This window comes from Phyllostomus hastatus, unplaced genomic scaffold, assembly GCF_019186645.2.
Source record: "Phyllostomus hastatus isolate PE091 unplaced genomic scaffold, TTU_PhHast_1.1 phas_scaffold_585, whole genome shotgun sequence".
In the NCBI taxonomy this organism is placed as follows: Eukaryota; Metazoa; Chordata; class Mammalia; order Chiroptera; family Phyllostomidae; genus Phyllostomus; species Phyllostomus hastatus.
In genome coordinates, this window is record NW_025334037.1 from 26,220,098 (window position 1) to 26,238,851 (window position 18,754).

General features: G+C 41.0%; 1 protein-coding gene and 1 pseudogene across 1 annotated transcript in view; both read left to right on the forward strand.

Moving 5' to 3' along the window:
• HSD17B12 (hydroxysteroid 17-beta dehydrogenase 12) overlaps positions 1 to 18,754 on the forward strand; it is a 148,087-nt gene that overhangs the window by 104,780 nt on the left and 24,553 nt on the right. Inside the window, exons 5-6 of the mRNA XM_045825617.1 lie at positions 6,947 to 7,011; positions 7,877 to 7,921. Of these exons, the coding sequence (XP_045681573.1) occupies positions 6,947 to 7,011; positions 7,877 to 7,921 (110 nt within the window). The remainder of the gene's footprint in view (positions 1 to 6,946; positions 7,012 to 7,876; positions 7,922 to 18,754) is intronic.
• LOC123810252 lies at positions 18,558 to 18,656 on the forward strand (annotated as a pseudogene).

The window sequence follows — 18,754 nt, forward strand, 5'->3', positions numbered from 1 at the left end:
CCAGCGTGCATGCCCTCCTTTGTGCTGCACGAGGCAGCAGTCTGGTGGAGCCAGTCGGGGCGAGCAGAAGCAGCACAGGGATTCTTTTTTTTAAATACTAGGAGAGTCATCAGGAACAACCAGACTAAGTGTAGTTCCATTGGATGTGTTGAATGGGGTTGGATATCTAACGGGAGAGTAAGACTTAGGATTCAAATGTATTTCCTTCTACTAGAAACCCACTACTGGTATGAATTAGAGCAGAACCCTTAACTAAAAACTGGGTAATTAGCTGTGATTTCAGAAATGTAAGTAGGACCGTCATTCATGACGCTAATGAGTGTTTCACGTGTTAGCTAACATTGAACTACCAGCCTCATTGTCATCCTTCTTTTCTCATCCCCTCTTCTGAGTTTATGCATGGCAAATCTTACCTAGTTCTGTAACGAGGATTGCGTGGCAATTTATAATTAAACAGTGGGACTGAAACATTCTGTCGTGTTGCCTCTGACTCAGTTTCAAATTTTCCATTTCTGATTAAAGGCACTGCAAATTTAAAGCCTTGTAAACTCTCTTTTATTTAGAAATTGCTACTCACAGTGTATGAAAACTGTGAAGTTTGCAAAATGTTTTACATGGTGTTCCAAATATCATCTGTCAGAGTATGAACATGTGCTAGCTACTGCAATATGTTAAATAAGGCAAAAAAGGAATTTTCTTTGCATCACTTTGCACACTCTCTGTGGACTGGAAGATAGACCTCCTCGAGTGAAATAAAGAGGGTGGCAAGGCAGTTGGGATCAATGTAATCAGTATAAACAGGTATTCTGACGAACTGTGGCGCAGAGCTCTCTTGCAGAAGGACCTTCCCACCTGACTGCTGGCCATGCTATGGTCAAAGCAGGGATCTCGGCTGTCTTGCTGCATGCCCAGCACCTAGAGTAGTGCTGGGTATGAAACGGAGCCTGTCAGTAACACGTGCTGACTGAATGACCATGCAAGAGTAACAACTCTTCCTCCCTTTATTAACACACTCATGTGTTTCTGGACTGAGTTAGAGCTTTTTGCATATTATTGTTGAATTCTTTAATGTTTAGTCCTATGCTAGCTGTACATGGACAGTGAGGAAACGGGTTATTTGGGTAAAATCATTTCCCTCTTGTTAGGAGCTGGTAGTAGTAGAGCCAGGACTGAAAGCTGGGTCTGTTGGACTCCAAGATCCGTGCCCTTTTAGTACAAAAGCTTAAGGTGGGGAGGTTCCCCCTCACTTTTGGTACATGCACTGTTACTGCATCCTACATTTTAAAAACTTGGTTTATTTTGAAATATAATGAAGTGGAAGCATTTTTCTCATCCATTTTTATTAATGAACGCTAATAGGTTTTCCATTTCCCTAGTCTTTAATTTGAGTGCTAGAACTGGATTAGTATATAAAACTACAAATGTGCCTGAAACGGAGACTTACCATTTTCCGCTTTGATATGATGAGAAGGAAACGGAGAGTACTTTGCATTATTTGATCTATATTGGGAAGCCCAACCATTAGGCAAGGTATTTTTTAAATCACCTTAATTTCTTACGTCTCTGGTTAATTTGGAAAAAGCAGCAGGTTGTAAGTGATGTGCGTGTGGATGCTCACATCTGTTATTGTGTTTGAAAATAAAAATGGATTTTTATTTTCTAGTCTTTATTGTCGCTTGCTTCTCTCTCATGGCCGCTCAGTTACCAAAAATCTAATAATTTTCTAATGACATCATTATCTCTATAGCAGCTGGTTTTGATAAAGAATTCTAAAAGTCCAGTAGGTCAGAAGCAGTAGGAAATGAATTTAGAAGAAACAGAAATCTTGTGTATGTTCTTTTTTTTTCCTTCTTAGGTATGAGATGTGGAAGTGATTTTTAAACTGTCATAACATATCATTAGAGTATTTCTCTAACATTCAGAATCACTGTGGATTTCCTGAGCCTTGAAAATATCATACTCATCCGTTAGGGTTTTCGGAAGTTTGGGCGGGGGCACGGAGAGCACCGCTGAGGCCGGGTGGCTGGCAGTTCTCCGTGGGAATCAGCACTATTAGGGTTGCGCCTTTGCCCGCCGCCTCCTCCCCTTTCCACTTACCTTGTCCTTGTTCTTGGTCTCTCTTCACCTCTGCTCTCTTGTCGGTCTCATCTCTTCTGTTGAGCTCTTCTCAGTCTTAGAACTCTGGTGAGAAACTGATGGAGTAGATTTTATACTGGTTCACTGCCCTGTGATGATTCCTAGGGTAGTGGTCGGAGTTCCGAGGTTGCACGGACAGCCTTTGTTTTCCGAAAGACATGGTGTGTTCCACCGGTCAAAGTGTTTTGTGGATCACTGCATCAAAAATTTTAAATCTGTCTCTGGTGCCTTCGTTGTAGAATTCAAAAAGAAAGAAAGAAAGAAAACCTCTTTAATGAACAGCTATGTGAGGCCAATTTAAAATGCTTCCATTTAGAAGGGGTTTCAACTAGCTGAATAATGTAGGGATAACTCGTGGCACTGTTTGGTTTGGTGAGTCCTGTAACGAACCCTGGAATATATAAAGATGGCATTGCACGCACGCATTCTTAATGAGATTAAGTTATAATGGAAATATTTCCATTCTTAACTCCTACCCCAAACCTGTTTTCTTCCTTTTCCAGTTCCCTGAAAGCTTTCTTCCCGCTCTTTGGTTATTGCTGCCACCTAATGTTTCAAAGTAAAATTGCAGTGGGTTTGCCTTCTCCAAAAGATTGGCAAGCACTATTGTGCAGTTTGTGGGAAATAACTATTTGAGAGCAACAGTTGTTTTTCCTGCGTACTCTTAAATCGTAGCCCTCTGAAGTGGTTACTTATTGTGGGGAGATTACGGATAGTATATATTCCACTCGCAGAAAGTGCAACTAATAAAGCAGGAAGGGATTGAAGAGCCCTAATCCCTGCTATAGGACAGTGATTTTTCAAGCTTTTCCATCTCATGGCACACATAAACTAATTGCCAAAATTCTGTGACACATCAAAAAATATGTTTTTTGCCAATCTGACAGAAAAATAGGTATGTTTTGATTCATTCACCCTGGATGGCTATTTTTGTGTTAACTGTTAGCACTTTTTTTTTTTTTTGGACAATCTAAGGGAACAGAGGTCAGTGCCCCTGACTAAATAGTCAAGTATTGCATGGTTTAAAAATTCTTGTGGTGCACCAGTTGAAAATCGCTGCTATAAGATATTTGCCAGTGTGACATTGGCATGTATTTCCCCTCATAAAATTGGGCTCAATATTCTGAAAGATCTGTTCCAGATTTAACATTTTTTCTCTCTGTGTGTTTGTTTGTTGTTGTTGTTATGAAAGTGTAGTCCTTATACATGATACTGTTCATTTATTTGGGCGGAAGTTCTCTGTGTCAATCAGGTTTTCTTGTAGAGCTGTGTTAGGTAGTGTTTCTGTATTTTCATTGTGTGAGTAGATAGCTTTGATAGCTTTCCTTTGCTCAGTTAGCAGAGACAAATCAGAAGACGTTCTGTCATTAATGCATCCTTACCCAGAATAACACTTCCTGCTTGCTTAGTTATTCTCTTATCTGCAGGCTTCCTTAGCTGGACTTTGTACTTGAAGTACGTGTTGCAAAGATTGAGAAGTCAACTATACTGCTTGCTTGCCAAGTTCTCAGATTTTTTTAAAAACCCAAATCTGGGTTTTAAGAGATTTTTTTTTATTTTTTTTATTAATCATTGTTCATATACAGTTTTCTCCTTTTTACTCCCAATCCAGTTCCCCCTCCCACCCGCCCCCCTTCCCTCCCATTACCACCCTCCCCTTAGTCTATGACCATGTGTCCTTTAAGTTTGTTCCTGTGAACCCTTCCCACTGTCCCCCTTAAATTCCCTCTTCTCTCCCCTCTGGTCACCATCAGCCTGTCCTCTATTTCAGTGTCTTTGGTTACATTTTGCTTGTTTCTTTGTTTTGTTGATTTAGGTTCCTGTTAAAGGTGAGATCATATGGTATTTGTCTTTCACTGCCTGGCTTGTTTCACTTAGCATAATGTTTTCCAGCTCCATCCATGCTGTTGCATAGGGTAGGAGCTCCTTCTTTCTTTCTGCTGCATAGAATTCCATTGTGTAAATGTACCATAGTTTTTTGATCCATTCATTTACTGATGGGCATCTAGGTTGCTTCCAGCATCTAGCTATTGTAAATTGTGCTGCTATGAACATTGGGATGCATAGGTTCTTTTGAATTGGTGTTTTAGTATTCTTAGGATAGAGTCCCAGTAGTGGAATTGCAGGGTCAAAAGGCAGATCCATTTTTTAGTTTTCTGAGGAAGTTCCATACTGCTTTCCATAGTGGTTGTACCAGTCTGCAGTCCCACCAGCAGTGCACTAGGGTCCCCCTTTTTCTCCACAACCTCTCCAACACTTGTTGTTTGTTGCTTTGTTTATGATGGCCATTCTGTCTGGTGTGAAGTGGTATCTCATTGTGGTTTTAATTTGCATCTCTCTGATAGCTAGCGATATTGAACATCGTTTCATGTGTCTTTGGATCCTCTGTATGTCCCTCCCTTGGAGAAGTGTCTATTCAAGTCCTTTGCCCACTTTTTAATTGGATTCCTTGTCTTCTTAGAGTACAGTCGTGTAAGTTCTCTATATATTTTGGAGATTAGACCCTTGTCGGTTTTAAGAGATTTATAATTACACTATTCAGTTTTCTTCAGTATTCTGAAATAAATCATTAATTTTTCCATGGACTAGAAAGGAATCTGAACATAAAAAGTTTTCTAGATACCGGAAAATGATTGGAGATGGAATTTGCTGTTTGTGATGGAAATTTTTAAAACATCCTGGTGATTATTACAATTTGGCAAAACCTTGAAGGATTCCATTATCTTAAATTGACTTTGTAGAGAATATTTTGTTTAGCCCTGGCTGGTGTGGCTTAGTGGATTGTGTGCCAGCCTGCAAACCAAAGGGTTGCCAGTTCGATTCCCAGTCAGGGCACATGCCTGGGTTGCGGGCCAGGTCCCCAGTAGGGGGTGCATGAGAGGCAACTACACATTGATGCTTCTCTCCTTTTCCCTCCGTGTAAAAATAAATAAATCAGATCTTTTTTAAAAAAATATTTTGTTTATGTGTAGCATTCTAACAGATATTTAGGGTGTTACTGTTTCTCTCAGTCACGCTGTAAGTAAGTTTTTCATCCTTTATAATTCTGAAGATGGTTAAACCAAAGGCAAGTGAATATAAAGCCTCCCCTTCAACTACTTTTGGCTTATTTGCTAATAGATCTTTTATAGAATTGATTCCTAGAACACCTGATGCATAGAGAACCTATTGAGTAAAATAAAAATGGATTTGGACCTGCTGTTATTAATTATGTTTAGATACTATTTCTATTCAGGTGGGCTTGCGTCCTAATTAAATACAGTTTGCTTGGCCATTGTCCTTTGCTTGCAAGTCTTCAGACAGGTTTCAGTGGACTTGTTCAGGCCATCCTGACCGAACTGTGCAAGTAACATCGTGAGACTCACAGCCTCAAGTGACTGGCTTACTGCTAAATATAGAACCCCTATTGAGTTCCTTTGAGCGACTAATTTTGTTAGTCTATTTGAAAGAGTTACTATTACTACTATCAGGTTTATCTGGCACGATTCCTTAGAAGCTTTAGCAGACTGATCCTAATTTTGTTATCTTTTTGCTACTGAAAACTTTCTTTTCTGATACTTCACAGTTTTATTAAACATCACTATCAGATTTCTGTTTGTTGTCCAGTTGTGACTGGTTTTTTTTTCTGAACTGACCACTGGGTGAGGGCAGATGACGGCTTTGACGTAGTGGTTAAGAGCCCAGCCTCCGAAGTCAAATTTCCTGAGTGTGAATTCTTTCTCTGTGACCTTGGGTGAGTTACTTAACTGCTGTGAACTTCGGTTTCCTCGCGTGCAAAAGGCAGATAATGTAGCCGTTGTGATGATTAAGTACAGATAGAGTGAATCCATTTCATTATTGATTTAGTTAAAATAAATTCGAAGAGATTTATATGATTCCTGCAAATATTCCTTATTCTGGGTTTGTCTGTGTCTTTACAGAGCTGAGGAAACCATAGGATATTTGAGTATTAATCATGAACCCAATTATATTATTCAGTTTATTCCCAGCTTCTCGATTATCAGAGAGTCTCAATCTTAGGTTAGTGACTGAGGAGCAGGGAGTCAGGAAAACTGGACTTGGACTATCAAGGCCTTAGGGGCTGGTAGGGAAGGATGGTTTACTGGAGACGTTTAGTCTGACCCAGCCTCTTGCCCTCCGCAGAGAAGTCTTCTCTCACTTCCCAGATGAACTTGGACTCTCCAGGCATCGGCTTCCATGGCACCCTGTACTTTGTAATGAAATAATGGTTTTAATTCTTTTTGTTTAGTGCCTTTCTCGGCCTACTTGACTATATGTTCCATGATGCTAGAAGCAGACTTTTCTTTCTGGCTTTGTTGGATGATTAAGTGAGCTCTCCTTTTAGAAGTGAAGAAACGGGAATGTCATATGTGACTTATCCCGAGTCACACGTGTTCTGAAATAGTTATAAGTAGAACTTGGGTTTCCATTCTCCAATGCTACAGAACTCTCTGCTCCTTCTACTGTGCTATGAAAATTTAAGATCTAGAGATGGATTAAGCGATATCTACAAATAACTACTACAGAGACAGAGTAGACACACTCCAAGGGGCTATGGAAATTGGAAGGGGAATACAAGTTCTTTTGTTTGGGTGGTAGGTGCAAAGAGGCTTCGTGGCAGAGGAGGCATTTGAACTGCACTCACATGGGTGGGTTTTGGATAGAAAGGTGTGGGGAAGCTCACTCCAGCCATAAAGTATTTTATGTCATTGCGTGTGGAATTTTAGTATTGAAATCTTTAATCCCAGTATTTAAAAAAAAATCTGTGAACTATATACATGAGTGGACTAATGAATGTGTCTCATTTTAGTGAACAACGTGGGGATATCATATGAGTATCCTGAATACTTCCTGGAAGTTCCTGACTTGGACAATGTAAGTGATTCTTTGTATATTACGGTAACAAAAGGAATGCATACAGCTGTTGTGGAAGCGGTGTGGTCTGACGGCTCAGACCGTGAGCCCTGGCGTCGAACTGCCTGAGCTTCACACCCTGGCTCCACTGCTCGCCACCTGAGTCACCCTGAGGGTGATCGCAACCTGTGATCAGGAGGGAGTGACTTCCGTTCCCTCGCCCGTAAAATAGACCTCATAGGGGTAGTAGAAGGATTGAATGAGAAAATGTTTATGACCATTTGTATAGTACCAGGATCAATAATAGCTCTAGTTTTATCCTTATTTTTAGTATAGCACAACAGCTCTGTTTTAAGTATTAGGATTCTAAACATCAATTTAAAAATCATGAAGTTGTTAGTATATAGCGATATACTAGTTGATTCGGGTAAACTAGGTCTAGGAAAATGAAAGCAATATCCTTGATACATGCATAATTCTTTAATAAAGACTAGAAAAACATACCATGGAAGAAGGAACATGTAACATTTTTTTAAATTGTTAAAAACCCAAGTTTCAATCATTTCTCCTGTACTAGCAGAGAAGAAATTATGAGTATTCGTATTTATTTTAGATTAAGAGTATCTTTTGCTTTCAGATTTTACTTGCACGTATACCTTGGATTTTGTACATTAGCATGAATTGCTGCTTTTGGTAGAAATGAACTATAACAGTGAGTGTATAATAATAAAATGTGTCTCTCCATCCCAATTCCTGTCATTTCCCAAGGTGTCTACTATATCTGGGGAAATTTTTGATACACCTCCAGATCATTCATATGTATAAATATATGCCATGGTCATTTCCATGAACAAATCTACATAAAATAATCAATTTTTTTTAACAGACCATCAAGAAACTGCTAAATGTCAATATTCTTTCTGTTTGTAAGGTAAGCAGCTTCTTTATAAATATATCATCCTTTTTGGTTCTTTTTACTTAAGAACACTGACATAATTGGTTTGTTCATTTCAGTCAACTCTTCTTTTGATGTAAGTGCATATTCCAGATGAAAGTGGTGTCTGTCTTTATGTCCTCCGGAAGCAGAAAGAACTGAACCCCAAACAGGCATCTGTATAGTATTACTTTTAAACAAATTAAATGCCTCCATTACTTTCAAACACTGTGGCAGGCCCAGGGACTACACGAGCTAACTTAGGCCAAAGATTGATTTTTACAAAGTTTTTATCTACATGCAAGCCGTCACTCATAAATTGTATTTCCTGTGACACATGTAAGTCGATGAGATATAAATATTGTGACAAAGTATTGTATGGGGAGTGTGGGACTATAAAGTAAGGAGAGTGATTTTTATTAGCCACACAGAAGAACTACTCTAGTTTCTAGTTGCTAGGCATGCGACACCAGCTAATACATGCTAAAAGGAAGACTAGCTAACAAATGGGAGCACCTGGTACCACTTTTCCTCATATTTAACGGCAACGACAATAACGTATCGTGCCTTGATTATACATATGAGACCACACCTGAGGCAGAACTTCCGTGGGCAATGTCAGACACTCCAAGTTTGAACAGATTGATGGAAAAGCTAAATCCATTTTTAATAACTTGTGTAATTCAAAACTATTAGAATTGACCAGATAACTATAAATAAGAACTTAACTGTTAATTTTCATTTGAGGTCACAGTCGTGATCTTTTTCTCTTTTGTGAATGTTTAAAGAAAAATTCTCCTTGTGTCTTTATATTCTGAGAAATCATAACCTTTATACAGTTGATTCAAGTCCAAAGACCCTGAGATCTTATGCCTTATCAAACGTTTTATGTATGGCTGTGTTTCTTTCCATGTGACATATGTGTTGCTTTTAAAGTGTGTAGTTAACTCAGTTATTACATGATTTTTTCAATATGGTTGATTCAGGTCAGCCAGCTCTACCACAAGGAAAGCTACATCCTTAATGTATGCATACCCGTAGTGTTAGTAGCTTGTTGTTTAAAGGCACATCAAATGAATTATATTTTGATATGACCACTGGTAAGTTTATAAAACAAAAAATTGCTACCTTTTCCATTGTTACTAACCAAGGATTTTTCTCACCTAAGGTTCAGTTTAAGTGAGGTACACTACTAACAGGTAGACCTGTAGTGAGTGGATTTGCAGCGAGAAAAAAAAAAAGCACAAAATGGATGCTTTTAAAACATAGGTAGTATGAATATATCTATATAGTTTTTAAGGTATTTCCCGTGGCATATTTACATATGCATAATCATCCTTCAATAACCTGCATGAAGTTCCAAGTCAATTAAATAATTCCCCCACTCACTAATTATATGGCCTCGAGCAGATTGCTTACTCTGAGCTGCAGTCTGTAAATGAGGACGAAAATTCTTACCTCACAGAGCTGTTTGGGAACTTATACAAGGTAATATGTGTAAACTTATTAGAATAGTGCCCAAATCATAGTAAGGGCTCTAAAAAATGTTACTATTATTTAGCTGAACTAAGAGCTGATAAAGATTTCCAGTAAATATGCGCAACTATAACTTTATTTCTAACAAAGATTTTTGTGCAGAAGTATTATTTCTAGTCTATAATTTTTATGTTTTGTGGTTTTACCTTTTGAAACGACTGGGGCATACTGTTGTTTTCATAATCTTTTCTAGTACACTTGGCCAAGTGCTTAAAAATACGAGTGTTAAAATTATGTACATGTGTTTTATAATATATTGTAATGAGTTAATGATGAAAAATGTGTTCAGGTGTTTAAATTTTATTTTCTAGAATTAATCCTAGCTACAAATTAGTCAAATTAGTCTCCTGAAAGTTTTACTTCCTCTGTCAAATAGGCTATATATAAAGTTTTATACTAGACACGTTAGCATTTCTCCTGCCTGTCAGAACTGAACTGGCCTCCTCCACCGCCCAGAGCGGGCATTTTTGGTTGGCAGTACACAGAATACTAATGATACAAGGCCAAGGTCCTGACCTTGACCTGTGAGAACCAGTCGGCCACTGTGCTCCACGTCTACACACTGCATCTGTCAAGCAGCCGCAGAGCACAGGTCAGAGTGTGTGGGTGGTCACCCAGCGTCCCTGCGTGGAGATGAGGAGCGCGGGGGGGCAGACGTGGACAGAGCCACTCAGAGCGAACAGCACCGTAGAGCGCCTTTCAGTCGGTTCCGTGTAGTGATGAAATAAAAATGAGCCACCAGTCCTAGTGTTTTGACAGATTGTAGAGTGCTTCTCCCACCTCTTCCTCCTTCCTCTTCTCCTTTCCCTGTTTACGTCGGCATAGGTGCCTGTCCCAGGAGATGAGTTAGTGGAGACACACGCCAAACTATTAAACATGTATCATATTGTAAATCAGATTGATGGGAAGTATCACAAGTAGAACCGGATGTATGCTTAAAATTTTTGTACATAAACTTTTTTTTTTTTGGCAAATCTCACAGAATACTCGGGGAGTTGGCTATTTAGAACACTCCCTCTCAGGCCAAATAATCATTCTTTATCTTTAGAACAAATAGGAACATTCCTGTATCTTTAGGTGATAGGCTCTTTATTGGAAAATCAATTTAAATCTCTTGATTTAGTCATCGTGGAGTTGATAACATCTGGAGGACAGCCAATTTTTATTTGATTACAGGCACGCTTAGTGCAGGTACCATCCGCGTAGCCGTCAAGGAGTTCAGGTACGGAATGGCTGGACTCGCGGAGGGAGGCGAGTGGTGGGCAGCGGTTAACCTGAAGGCCGGAGAAGGAAGTTAAGACGTGACTGGGCAGGAACCTGAGTGCTGTGCTCAGAAGGATGGAGAGCCACACATACGCAGTTTTAAAGTGGAAATGAGGTATGACCTGATCCCCAGTTTAGAAAGGCAGGTCTGGTGGCTGAGGGACTTGGCAATACTTATGTTATGTGTGTGTCTTATTTGTACTGAGAAAGGAGCGTTCACCTCACTGAAGCTTTGTGTGGGCAGCTCCCAGGTTTACTGCTCTTGCACGCTGCTGTCATTTGCCCTGTCGTGAGGAACTGCGCCTGTTGTCCTTTTGTTGACCGTGTTATGTTGCCAGCACCAGGGCTACATCTCCGGTAGCAATGGTTGTTTGGGGCCCTGGGGTAACTTAAAAGAAGATGAAAATTGGTCTGGCTCTAGAATCTTACAGGGTTTCCCGGTGGCTGGATATCAGGGGAACTAGGATGTGGGTGTCTGCAGCCTAAAGCCAAATAAACGCATCAAGAGGGTTTATATAAGAAAGAGAACACCTCTTCTCACCATCAGTCAATGTTAGTCAAGGTACTGTCTCCTCACCAAACTTCAGTAAGGGGGTGACTGGCTGCAAAGTGTGCCAGGAATCTGGAGATGTTTGCTGGGAGGGCCCCAGCATCTTTTCAGTTCTGGGCTATGCCATAAGTGCCGAACCACTGCTTTATACTCCTTCAGGGCCGAGGTTACTGCTCGGTCCGTGAGCATCTGTCCTGTATCGGTAGGTCAGATGATTGCAAATACCGCATAACTTCCGTAGTCCAACAGAAGAAGAAGAAAAGTGAAATATCCCAACCAGAGGAAGGACAGGTCATCACCAGACAAAGCGGTGGTGGATGGTGCAGAAGAACACTGGGAAAGAAACATTAACCGAATGTTTTTGCCTATCTTAGACCCCCGATACTTAATCAGAGTCTGGTTTAGCTCTTTCCCAGGCCACTGAGCTTTCCAGTTCCATCTGGTTGTTTCACTTTTCATCCGATTCAGTAATTTAGGTTTATTCCCTTTTTCCTTCTTAATGACTCGCCTCACTAGGCTTTCCCTTAACCCGCCATGGCAGTGTGAGTTGAGGCAGCCTAAGGGGTGTTGAGAGGACTTGTTACCTGCTTTTCCAGTTTGGCTTTCAAATCTTTCTGGGTTTAGTCTTGTTTTTGTTCCCTGCAGAGCAGGTAAATGCCAAGGTGAGAAGAGCAGGGGTGTGGAAATTCTATATAGGTGACCAGTGTTGCTACTGAAGAGAAAAGTGGGATTCACTGCCTGCCAGCACCTATAGGCAAATTCCAGAGGCAGAAGTTTGGTGAAGAAGAAGGAAAGAGGTCTTTTATTCAAAAGCTACACAATTGGGAAGAATGGCAAGCTTCAGAGTGCATCCCCTCCAGAATACCCAGAGAAAATCCCCTCCACCCTCTGCCAGGTTAGCCAAGGCTGCACCTGGGGTTCCCTCTCCCATTTAAAAATACTATCTTCTGGGAACCTCAGGCTGCTATGGCACGGCCATCCAGACGGCTTAACTTGTTCCCATTTGCAGTCTGGCTTCAGGCTTCTCCCTGGAGTCTGCACATGCCACCTGCCCCACCTTGCCACTGCCACCACTTCTCGCACCTGGGCCTGGGGCCTTTATTAACCTCTACCGCCAGCCATGTGTGGGGCCACTATGCCAGCCACAGGGCCCGGCACTGGTCCCATGGCGTCCAGGGCCCACCAGTCCTGCAAGGGCTTTGGCCCATGTGTCCATGCCTTGGATCCCAGATATCCGTAGAAGCGTAGTCACTGTGGGGCCTGGCTGGGCGGTCTGGCCGGGTCTACCTGTGTCCATATGGCTGGTTCATTGGCCTTAACCTGGAGGAGACCCCTGCTCCCTAGGATGTTTTCCTTGTGGTTTCAGATGCCCCGTGACTAAAATCTAAGATAATGACCTTCAGAGCAGAAATTGTGAAGTTTAGAGATAATTAAACCTCCAGATAAGAACCACAGTCTTCTAAAATAGTTCTAGTTTCATAACCGGAGGGTTTTCGACCTCCAAATACTGAGAGAATTTGCAAATGAAATTGTCGTACTGTCACTGATTATTAGAGAACTCACGGGAAGAGCAGATGTGCCACAACTGCAGAGGCAGGGAAGTACACGTCCAGTTTCACCGGGCAGTTCACTGAGCTTCCCACCAGTCCACAAACAAGTTCTAGAACAGCTCTCGTTTTCTGTTTCTGATTTGAGATGACTTGTCTTATTAGCGTTAGCCAGAATAGGAGTTGCCTTCCTTCTCCTGGCCTGCTTTTTGACTTCTTTAAATAGTAGTTTTAGGATCTCAAGACTCCAGAGACTCTTCAGTCCTCTTCAGGTGGACACTGCCCAGATGATACTACCTGCACTTGCCTGCAGCTCCCTAAGGGCGGGGAGACCATTCCTTCCTATGGTACCGGCCCCAGAAGCTACTACTGGCCTTGGTGAATAAGGTGGAATATAGGGAGTGGCCCCTCCTGTACCTGAATCCCTCGGGAAATTTCCATTCTGACAAATGCAGGGAATGTTCCAACCTTCTTTCTTACCTTTCTTAGACCAGCGAAGGAAGTGGGTCTGGGTGTGGTCTACGGTAAAATTTATTAACAGCTTCCACTTAGCGTTTGTACCACTGAGTTTGGTTTGCTTGATTTGGGGAGGGGGAGGGAGAGTCCTAAGCAGGGGAACATAGTTTACTTCTTTCTTCATTAGATATCCAACCAAAGTGGGGACTGGAGACTGTGTCTTGTTAGCAATGGTTGAAAGAACCAGAGGTGTTTCGTGTGAAGAGGGAAAACGTGCCGCCCCACACACTCACGCTCACGCACACGTAGCTGGCCAAGGCCCGTCACGCCACCTCCTGGTTATTGTGTAGATCAACTCACTTCATTTCATACCTGGGGATGCTTTCCAAATTCCAAGCCCCGAAATCTCTCAGTCGGAACTACCTGATCGGTCTTTCTCATCCACCTTGTCTCCCCCTGGTCCCCATACTCCAGCCAAAGTGTTGTAACACCAGGTGGTCGCATACCCCTGTTCAAGCCTTTGGTGACTTCTCCTCTTCCTCAAGCCCAGAGTCTTTAACGTGACCTACAGGGAAGGGCCCTCCTGGTGTGGCCCTGCTCCCCTCCCCAGTTTCACTCCAGGTCAGGGCCCTCTAACTCTGTGTGCTCAGGGCAGAGCGCCCTCATTCAATCTCCTGAACCTAATTGGGCTCCCTCAGGCTGGTTTCTCTCCACGGAAGAAGGCTCCCCCATCTCCCACTTTACTAATTCCACTCAACCTTCAGTTCTCAATTAGAGTGCTGTGTACTTGGAGGTGGCCCTGGGGTAGAGAACCTTCCTGGCCCCTTGGGACAAGGTTAGGGCCCTCGGGCAGTTTGGGTGCACACTGTGTCTTCCGTCACTCAGCTTTTCCTTTTTAGTTTAGTGTCCCTACAGATTATATAAATCATGCAGGGGCTGGTACCATGTCCCTCCATTTCTTGCCGTTTCCTAGCCCCAGGCCTCACATATGGCGGGTATACAATGCATGCTTTTTGAATTTAAAAAAAAAGAACAAATTAAAAAAGTGAAAATTCTTGTTCTTTGGGAATCAGGATCACACTTATGTAAGCTCTGCCCTAGAAGGCTGAACTTAGACCAGTTGTTGGTATTTACACTGAAATAAAATATAAGAATTTCCTAATCTTTGAATCTACCAGAGGGGAGTGGGCAGAACATAAGTTCCTTTTCTGATTCTGGGTAAGAGGTTGCAAACCAATAGTCTGTTGGCTGAATTGCCCTACCAACACACTCCAGTAGGCTCAAGCAGTGTTTTCAAAACAGGCACTTCACACCCAAACTTGTAGCTTCTGTTGGAAAACCAGGTAACACAGAGTTGGACTGCTGAGTCACAACAAATAGTTACCTGAGTAGCAGCTGAAGATGCTAAGTAGTTAGGCTTACAATCTCCAGATTGCCACAGTCCCCACTAGTCCCTATTGTCTGATCTGTTATACTGGGGCATGTTAACTGTGTGGCCCTTTAAGCATTTTGAGTTGTATTCCCCTGCTTGGGTAACTCCAAATATTCAGTCTACTCAAACTGAAGAACCACTTACTGGTGTTGAGGAATTAGAACAGCTTTGACTAAACAAATCTCTTCCATCCTTATCATTATCTGCAATTAAATCACTTGGAGTAGGAGGCCCTTTGCATGCTTTTGAAAAGCTAACTTTTTTATTCTGGTACCACTATGTACTCAGTGTATGTTACTCGGCAATGAGTAGGCAATGCTCTGCCCTGTCCATGGATGATAAATGTTTGGATGGGTGGACAGATGGACGCAAAGCACAGGTGAAGTGGCTGTTTCCTTCTTACATGGATGTGCCCCTGGCTGTGATGCGGTACCAGTAGGGGGAGCCCTCTATTGATTTGGAAATCTCTGAGAAGAATCTCTGCTCAGCAGTCTACTTGTGTTTAATTTAGGGATTGTGCTGAGAATTTATCCCCCACCCTGCCCCAAGAATTCAAGTTAAAAACCTTAGGAAGTTAATAAATTACTGGAAGGAGAGTAAGGCCTTCACCACTGAACCCCACCTGGGGCTTTTCTAGATGAAGACATTCCAAGGTAACATCTCGAGGCTTTTAATCCATTTGAAAGCAGCTAGCATGCTTGTAAACATTTCTAAATTGTTGGGTACCTTATCCCTTCAGGTCTCATAGTAATGCGCTGTTCCGCACAGAACTACAAAGTGATGGGTGTGCCGGATCGAATGAGAGCCATTTTTTCAACAGTTTTCACCTTTAAAAAAAGAACAGAGTAGTTGTAGCTTGGTTCTAAGGTTCTTTTTAGCTCAGAGTGAAGCTAGTATAGGAAGAATTTCTTAGACGTGGGCGAAAATGTAAAATTCTCTTTGAGAACTTTAGGGGTTTTTTTTCCTCCTTCTAAGATCTGTTACTTTTTAAGAAGTCAGCTTCTTTTGGGAAAATTTAGTCATGTAACTCTTAGCATATTATAGTATGCTATATTTGAAAAAACAGTCAGTCTACGATGGTATATGCGTCTTTTTATTTTAGTTTGTTTTAGAGTTTATAAGTTATGGCTTTAGATCTACTGTTATTAGTTTACATGCAGCCCTCTGTTTTAGAAAGTTCTTTTTCTGTTAAATCATGTTAACATATATCAACCAAAATTTATTACAAAGTGTTTGTTTTTTATGGCGTAGGGCTGAGTATCAGGTTAAGTAACACAAGGGGTGGGGGCATAGAAATGGCAAGGAGGACAGTTAACTTCCGTGAAGACTTGAACGTTCATAAGAGGAAAGTCAGACAGTACTCGGAGCACTCTGTAAACTTCATCTAATTAGGCTTTCATGCCCTGCACAGTAACTACTCAGTTAACCCTACAGGTAAGATTGTAAGGATTTCTAATTAAGTTGTATTCTTGATAACACAGAGCTCGAATCCTGCGGGTCGCCCAAGGACGCATGTGCTGGGTCACTCTAGTAGGACTTCCCATGGCGCTCCCATCTCCTTTCTCCAAAGCGGGCGCCGTGTGACGGTGCTGCTCCTCCATGTAGTTCTTTTCCCTGTGATGCTGTGATTTTTAACATTATTGTTAGTGATTCCAGCTGAAAGCTTGTGTAAGACCTTTGCATCTATTTCCTTCTAATTTGTGTGGATGCGTTTTGCAGTTGCTTGACTTCGGACCCTGTTGACTGCAAGCAGGTCACTCTGGGGCGGAGGGCAGGGCGAAGCAGCGGACCGACCGAGGGGCTGTTTGTGGTGTCTTGATTTCTGTGTGAGTGGCCTGCGCGCCTGGAGCTCTGCCTGGGCTCTGCGGCAAGTCGTTACACCTTATTCCCTATTCACATGTAATGGCGATGCAGGAGACAGCATTTGTTTTCTTGTTTTACTAAGTCACCTTGAATTTTAATCTTTTAATTGGGTTTTTGGTTGTCTTTTTAAGCATTATGAAATAGTGTTTTCTTTGTACGATTCTCTCCCCAAAATGACCAAATACCAGAGGTTATGTGAGACAAAAATTACTTGCTTGTAAGATAATTTGCATAATTTGTATAATTTGCTTGTGTTATCAGTTTCAAACTAAACTGGAAAGTGGGTAGCCTAGTTGGCTTTTGAGCATAAAGTTCCTTCTACAATCTCTTAATTATGATGCCAGAGAGGTAAAGAGAAAAGAAAATTATTCATGTTAATTTCTATGAGAAATAACATTCATTGTGGGTGTTTTTCTAATTACAAAACAATGCAAGTAATTGCCAAAAATATGAGCAATATTTAGGAATACTTAGATGTTTCTTACATTTTAATACATTTTCAAGGATTTTCTCGGCTAGCCAATATATTTTTGAGTTAGATATCTCATGTAACTGATCTAACAACACTTGTTTTGATTTCGTATGAACGAAATGAGCCTCCTATTTATTTTCTATCCAGAATATACACAGCTGTGGCAGTAAATACTCATAAATATTTCACTCTTGAAAGTGAGTATGTAGTGTCCCCCAAAGGAATTCTAAATTGAGCTGCCATTGATAAAAATTTCCCTTTACCTTTGTACCGTGTTTTGCCATCTGTAATGCTTACTTTTTGCCCAAATTTTTGAGGGAAAAATAAGGATGCGCAGTATACATGGATATAATGATCACCTACCATGGGTACAGTAATCCCATGTCTAATGCACACAAATACATGGGTGCGCTGTATACAGAGGAGCGCATTACACACGGCAGAACATGGGTGTATTTGTGTGGCCTGTGGCCGCCCTGCATACAAAGTGGAGCAGCATCCAGGTGTGACGTGACCAACACTGGCCTTTCCTCTTTGGATTTCAGGCTCATAGGACGTTGTTTCTGTGGTAAGGATGAATGAAACGGTCACTGAAAACATATGCGTGTAAATAGGAAACATTTGATTTTTCTCTGCAAAGATTGGAGCTGTCATTATTATAGACATACTGCTGCAACTTTATCTACTTTTCAGGAAAGAATTACACAAAAATCATGTGTTCTGTACCTTTGGAAACAAGTATAGAAATCATGTTTACTCCTACTTTTTAAATATTCTTAACCATTAAACTTACAAGTTATGGTAACCTTATTTTAGCAATATGTTGAGAGGAACCAAAAATTTCCTGGTGCAGCAGTTACCACCTGCAAGTGGCCTAAAATTAGCACATTGAGTTAACCCCAGAAACAGCTAGTGAGCTGTGACACGGAGCTCTGGTAAAGAGTGAGGTTTCACAGAGATTCTTGGTGTGTGATTTAACTATATCAAACTACCAATGAATACATATAAAGTAAAATGAGATTGCTGATAGCTTTGTTAAAATATCCTATGTAGACACAGTAAAGCCTCTCAGTTTATGCATAGAATGTTAAGAATTACTTGTATACACATACCCAAACAAAGCAGGCTTGAAATTGAATTTGTGATTTATAATCTGATTAGAAGGAAAGATAATTTAAGTACAGGTGAGGCATTAATTTTACAAAAGCATGCAGATTTCAGGTTTTCTCAGTCTTGTCGATGTTGTTATTTGAAAGATCAAAAAAAAAAAGGTCTTCCATTTTTGGCAAGGAGAAATCATTTAGAGTCAGAATTTAAAAGGATAAGCCAGTAAATAGCACAAAAGAATTTAACTTTTTCATGAGAGGACTTGATGGATCATTTGATCACTGAGCATTCATTAAGTATTTCTGGCCATTTAATATCCAGGCATGGAGAACACTGCTCCTTTCTTTGTGTTAAGATATTAAAACGTCTTGAGTTTTAATTCACACATATAAAGAATATATTTTGGTGCTTGCTCTGGCAGCATGTACTAAAATGGAAGTGATACAGAGATTAGTGTGGTTCTGCGCAAGAATGACACACAAAAACGTGAAACGTACCACATTTTTTATGTCAACTGAACTTATTGTAACGATCATTTCTATTTACATGTATCAAATCACTATCTTGTATATCTTAAATGAACACAAAGTTTTATGTCAGTTAC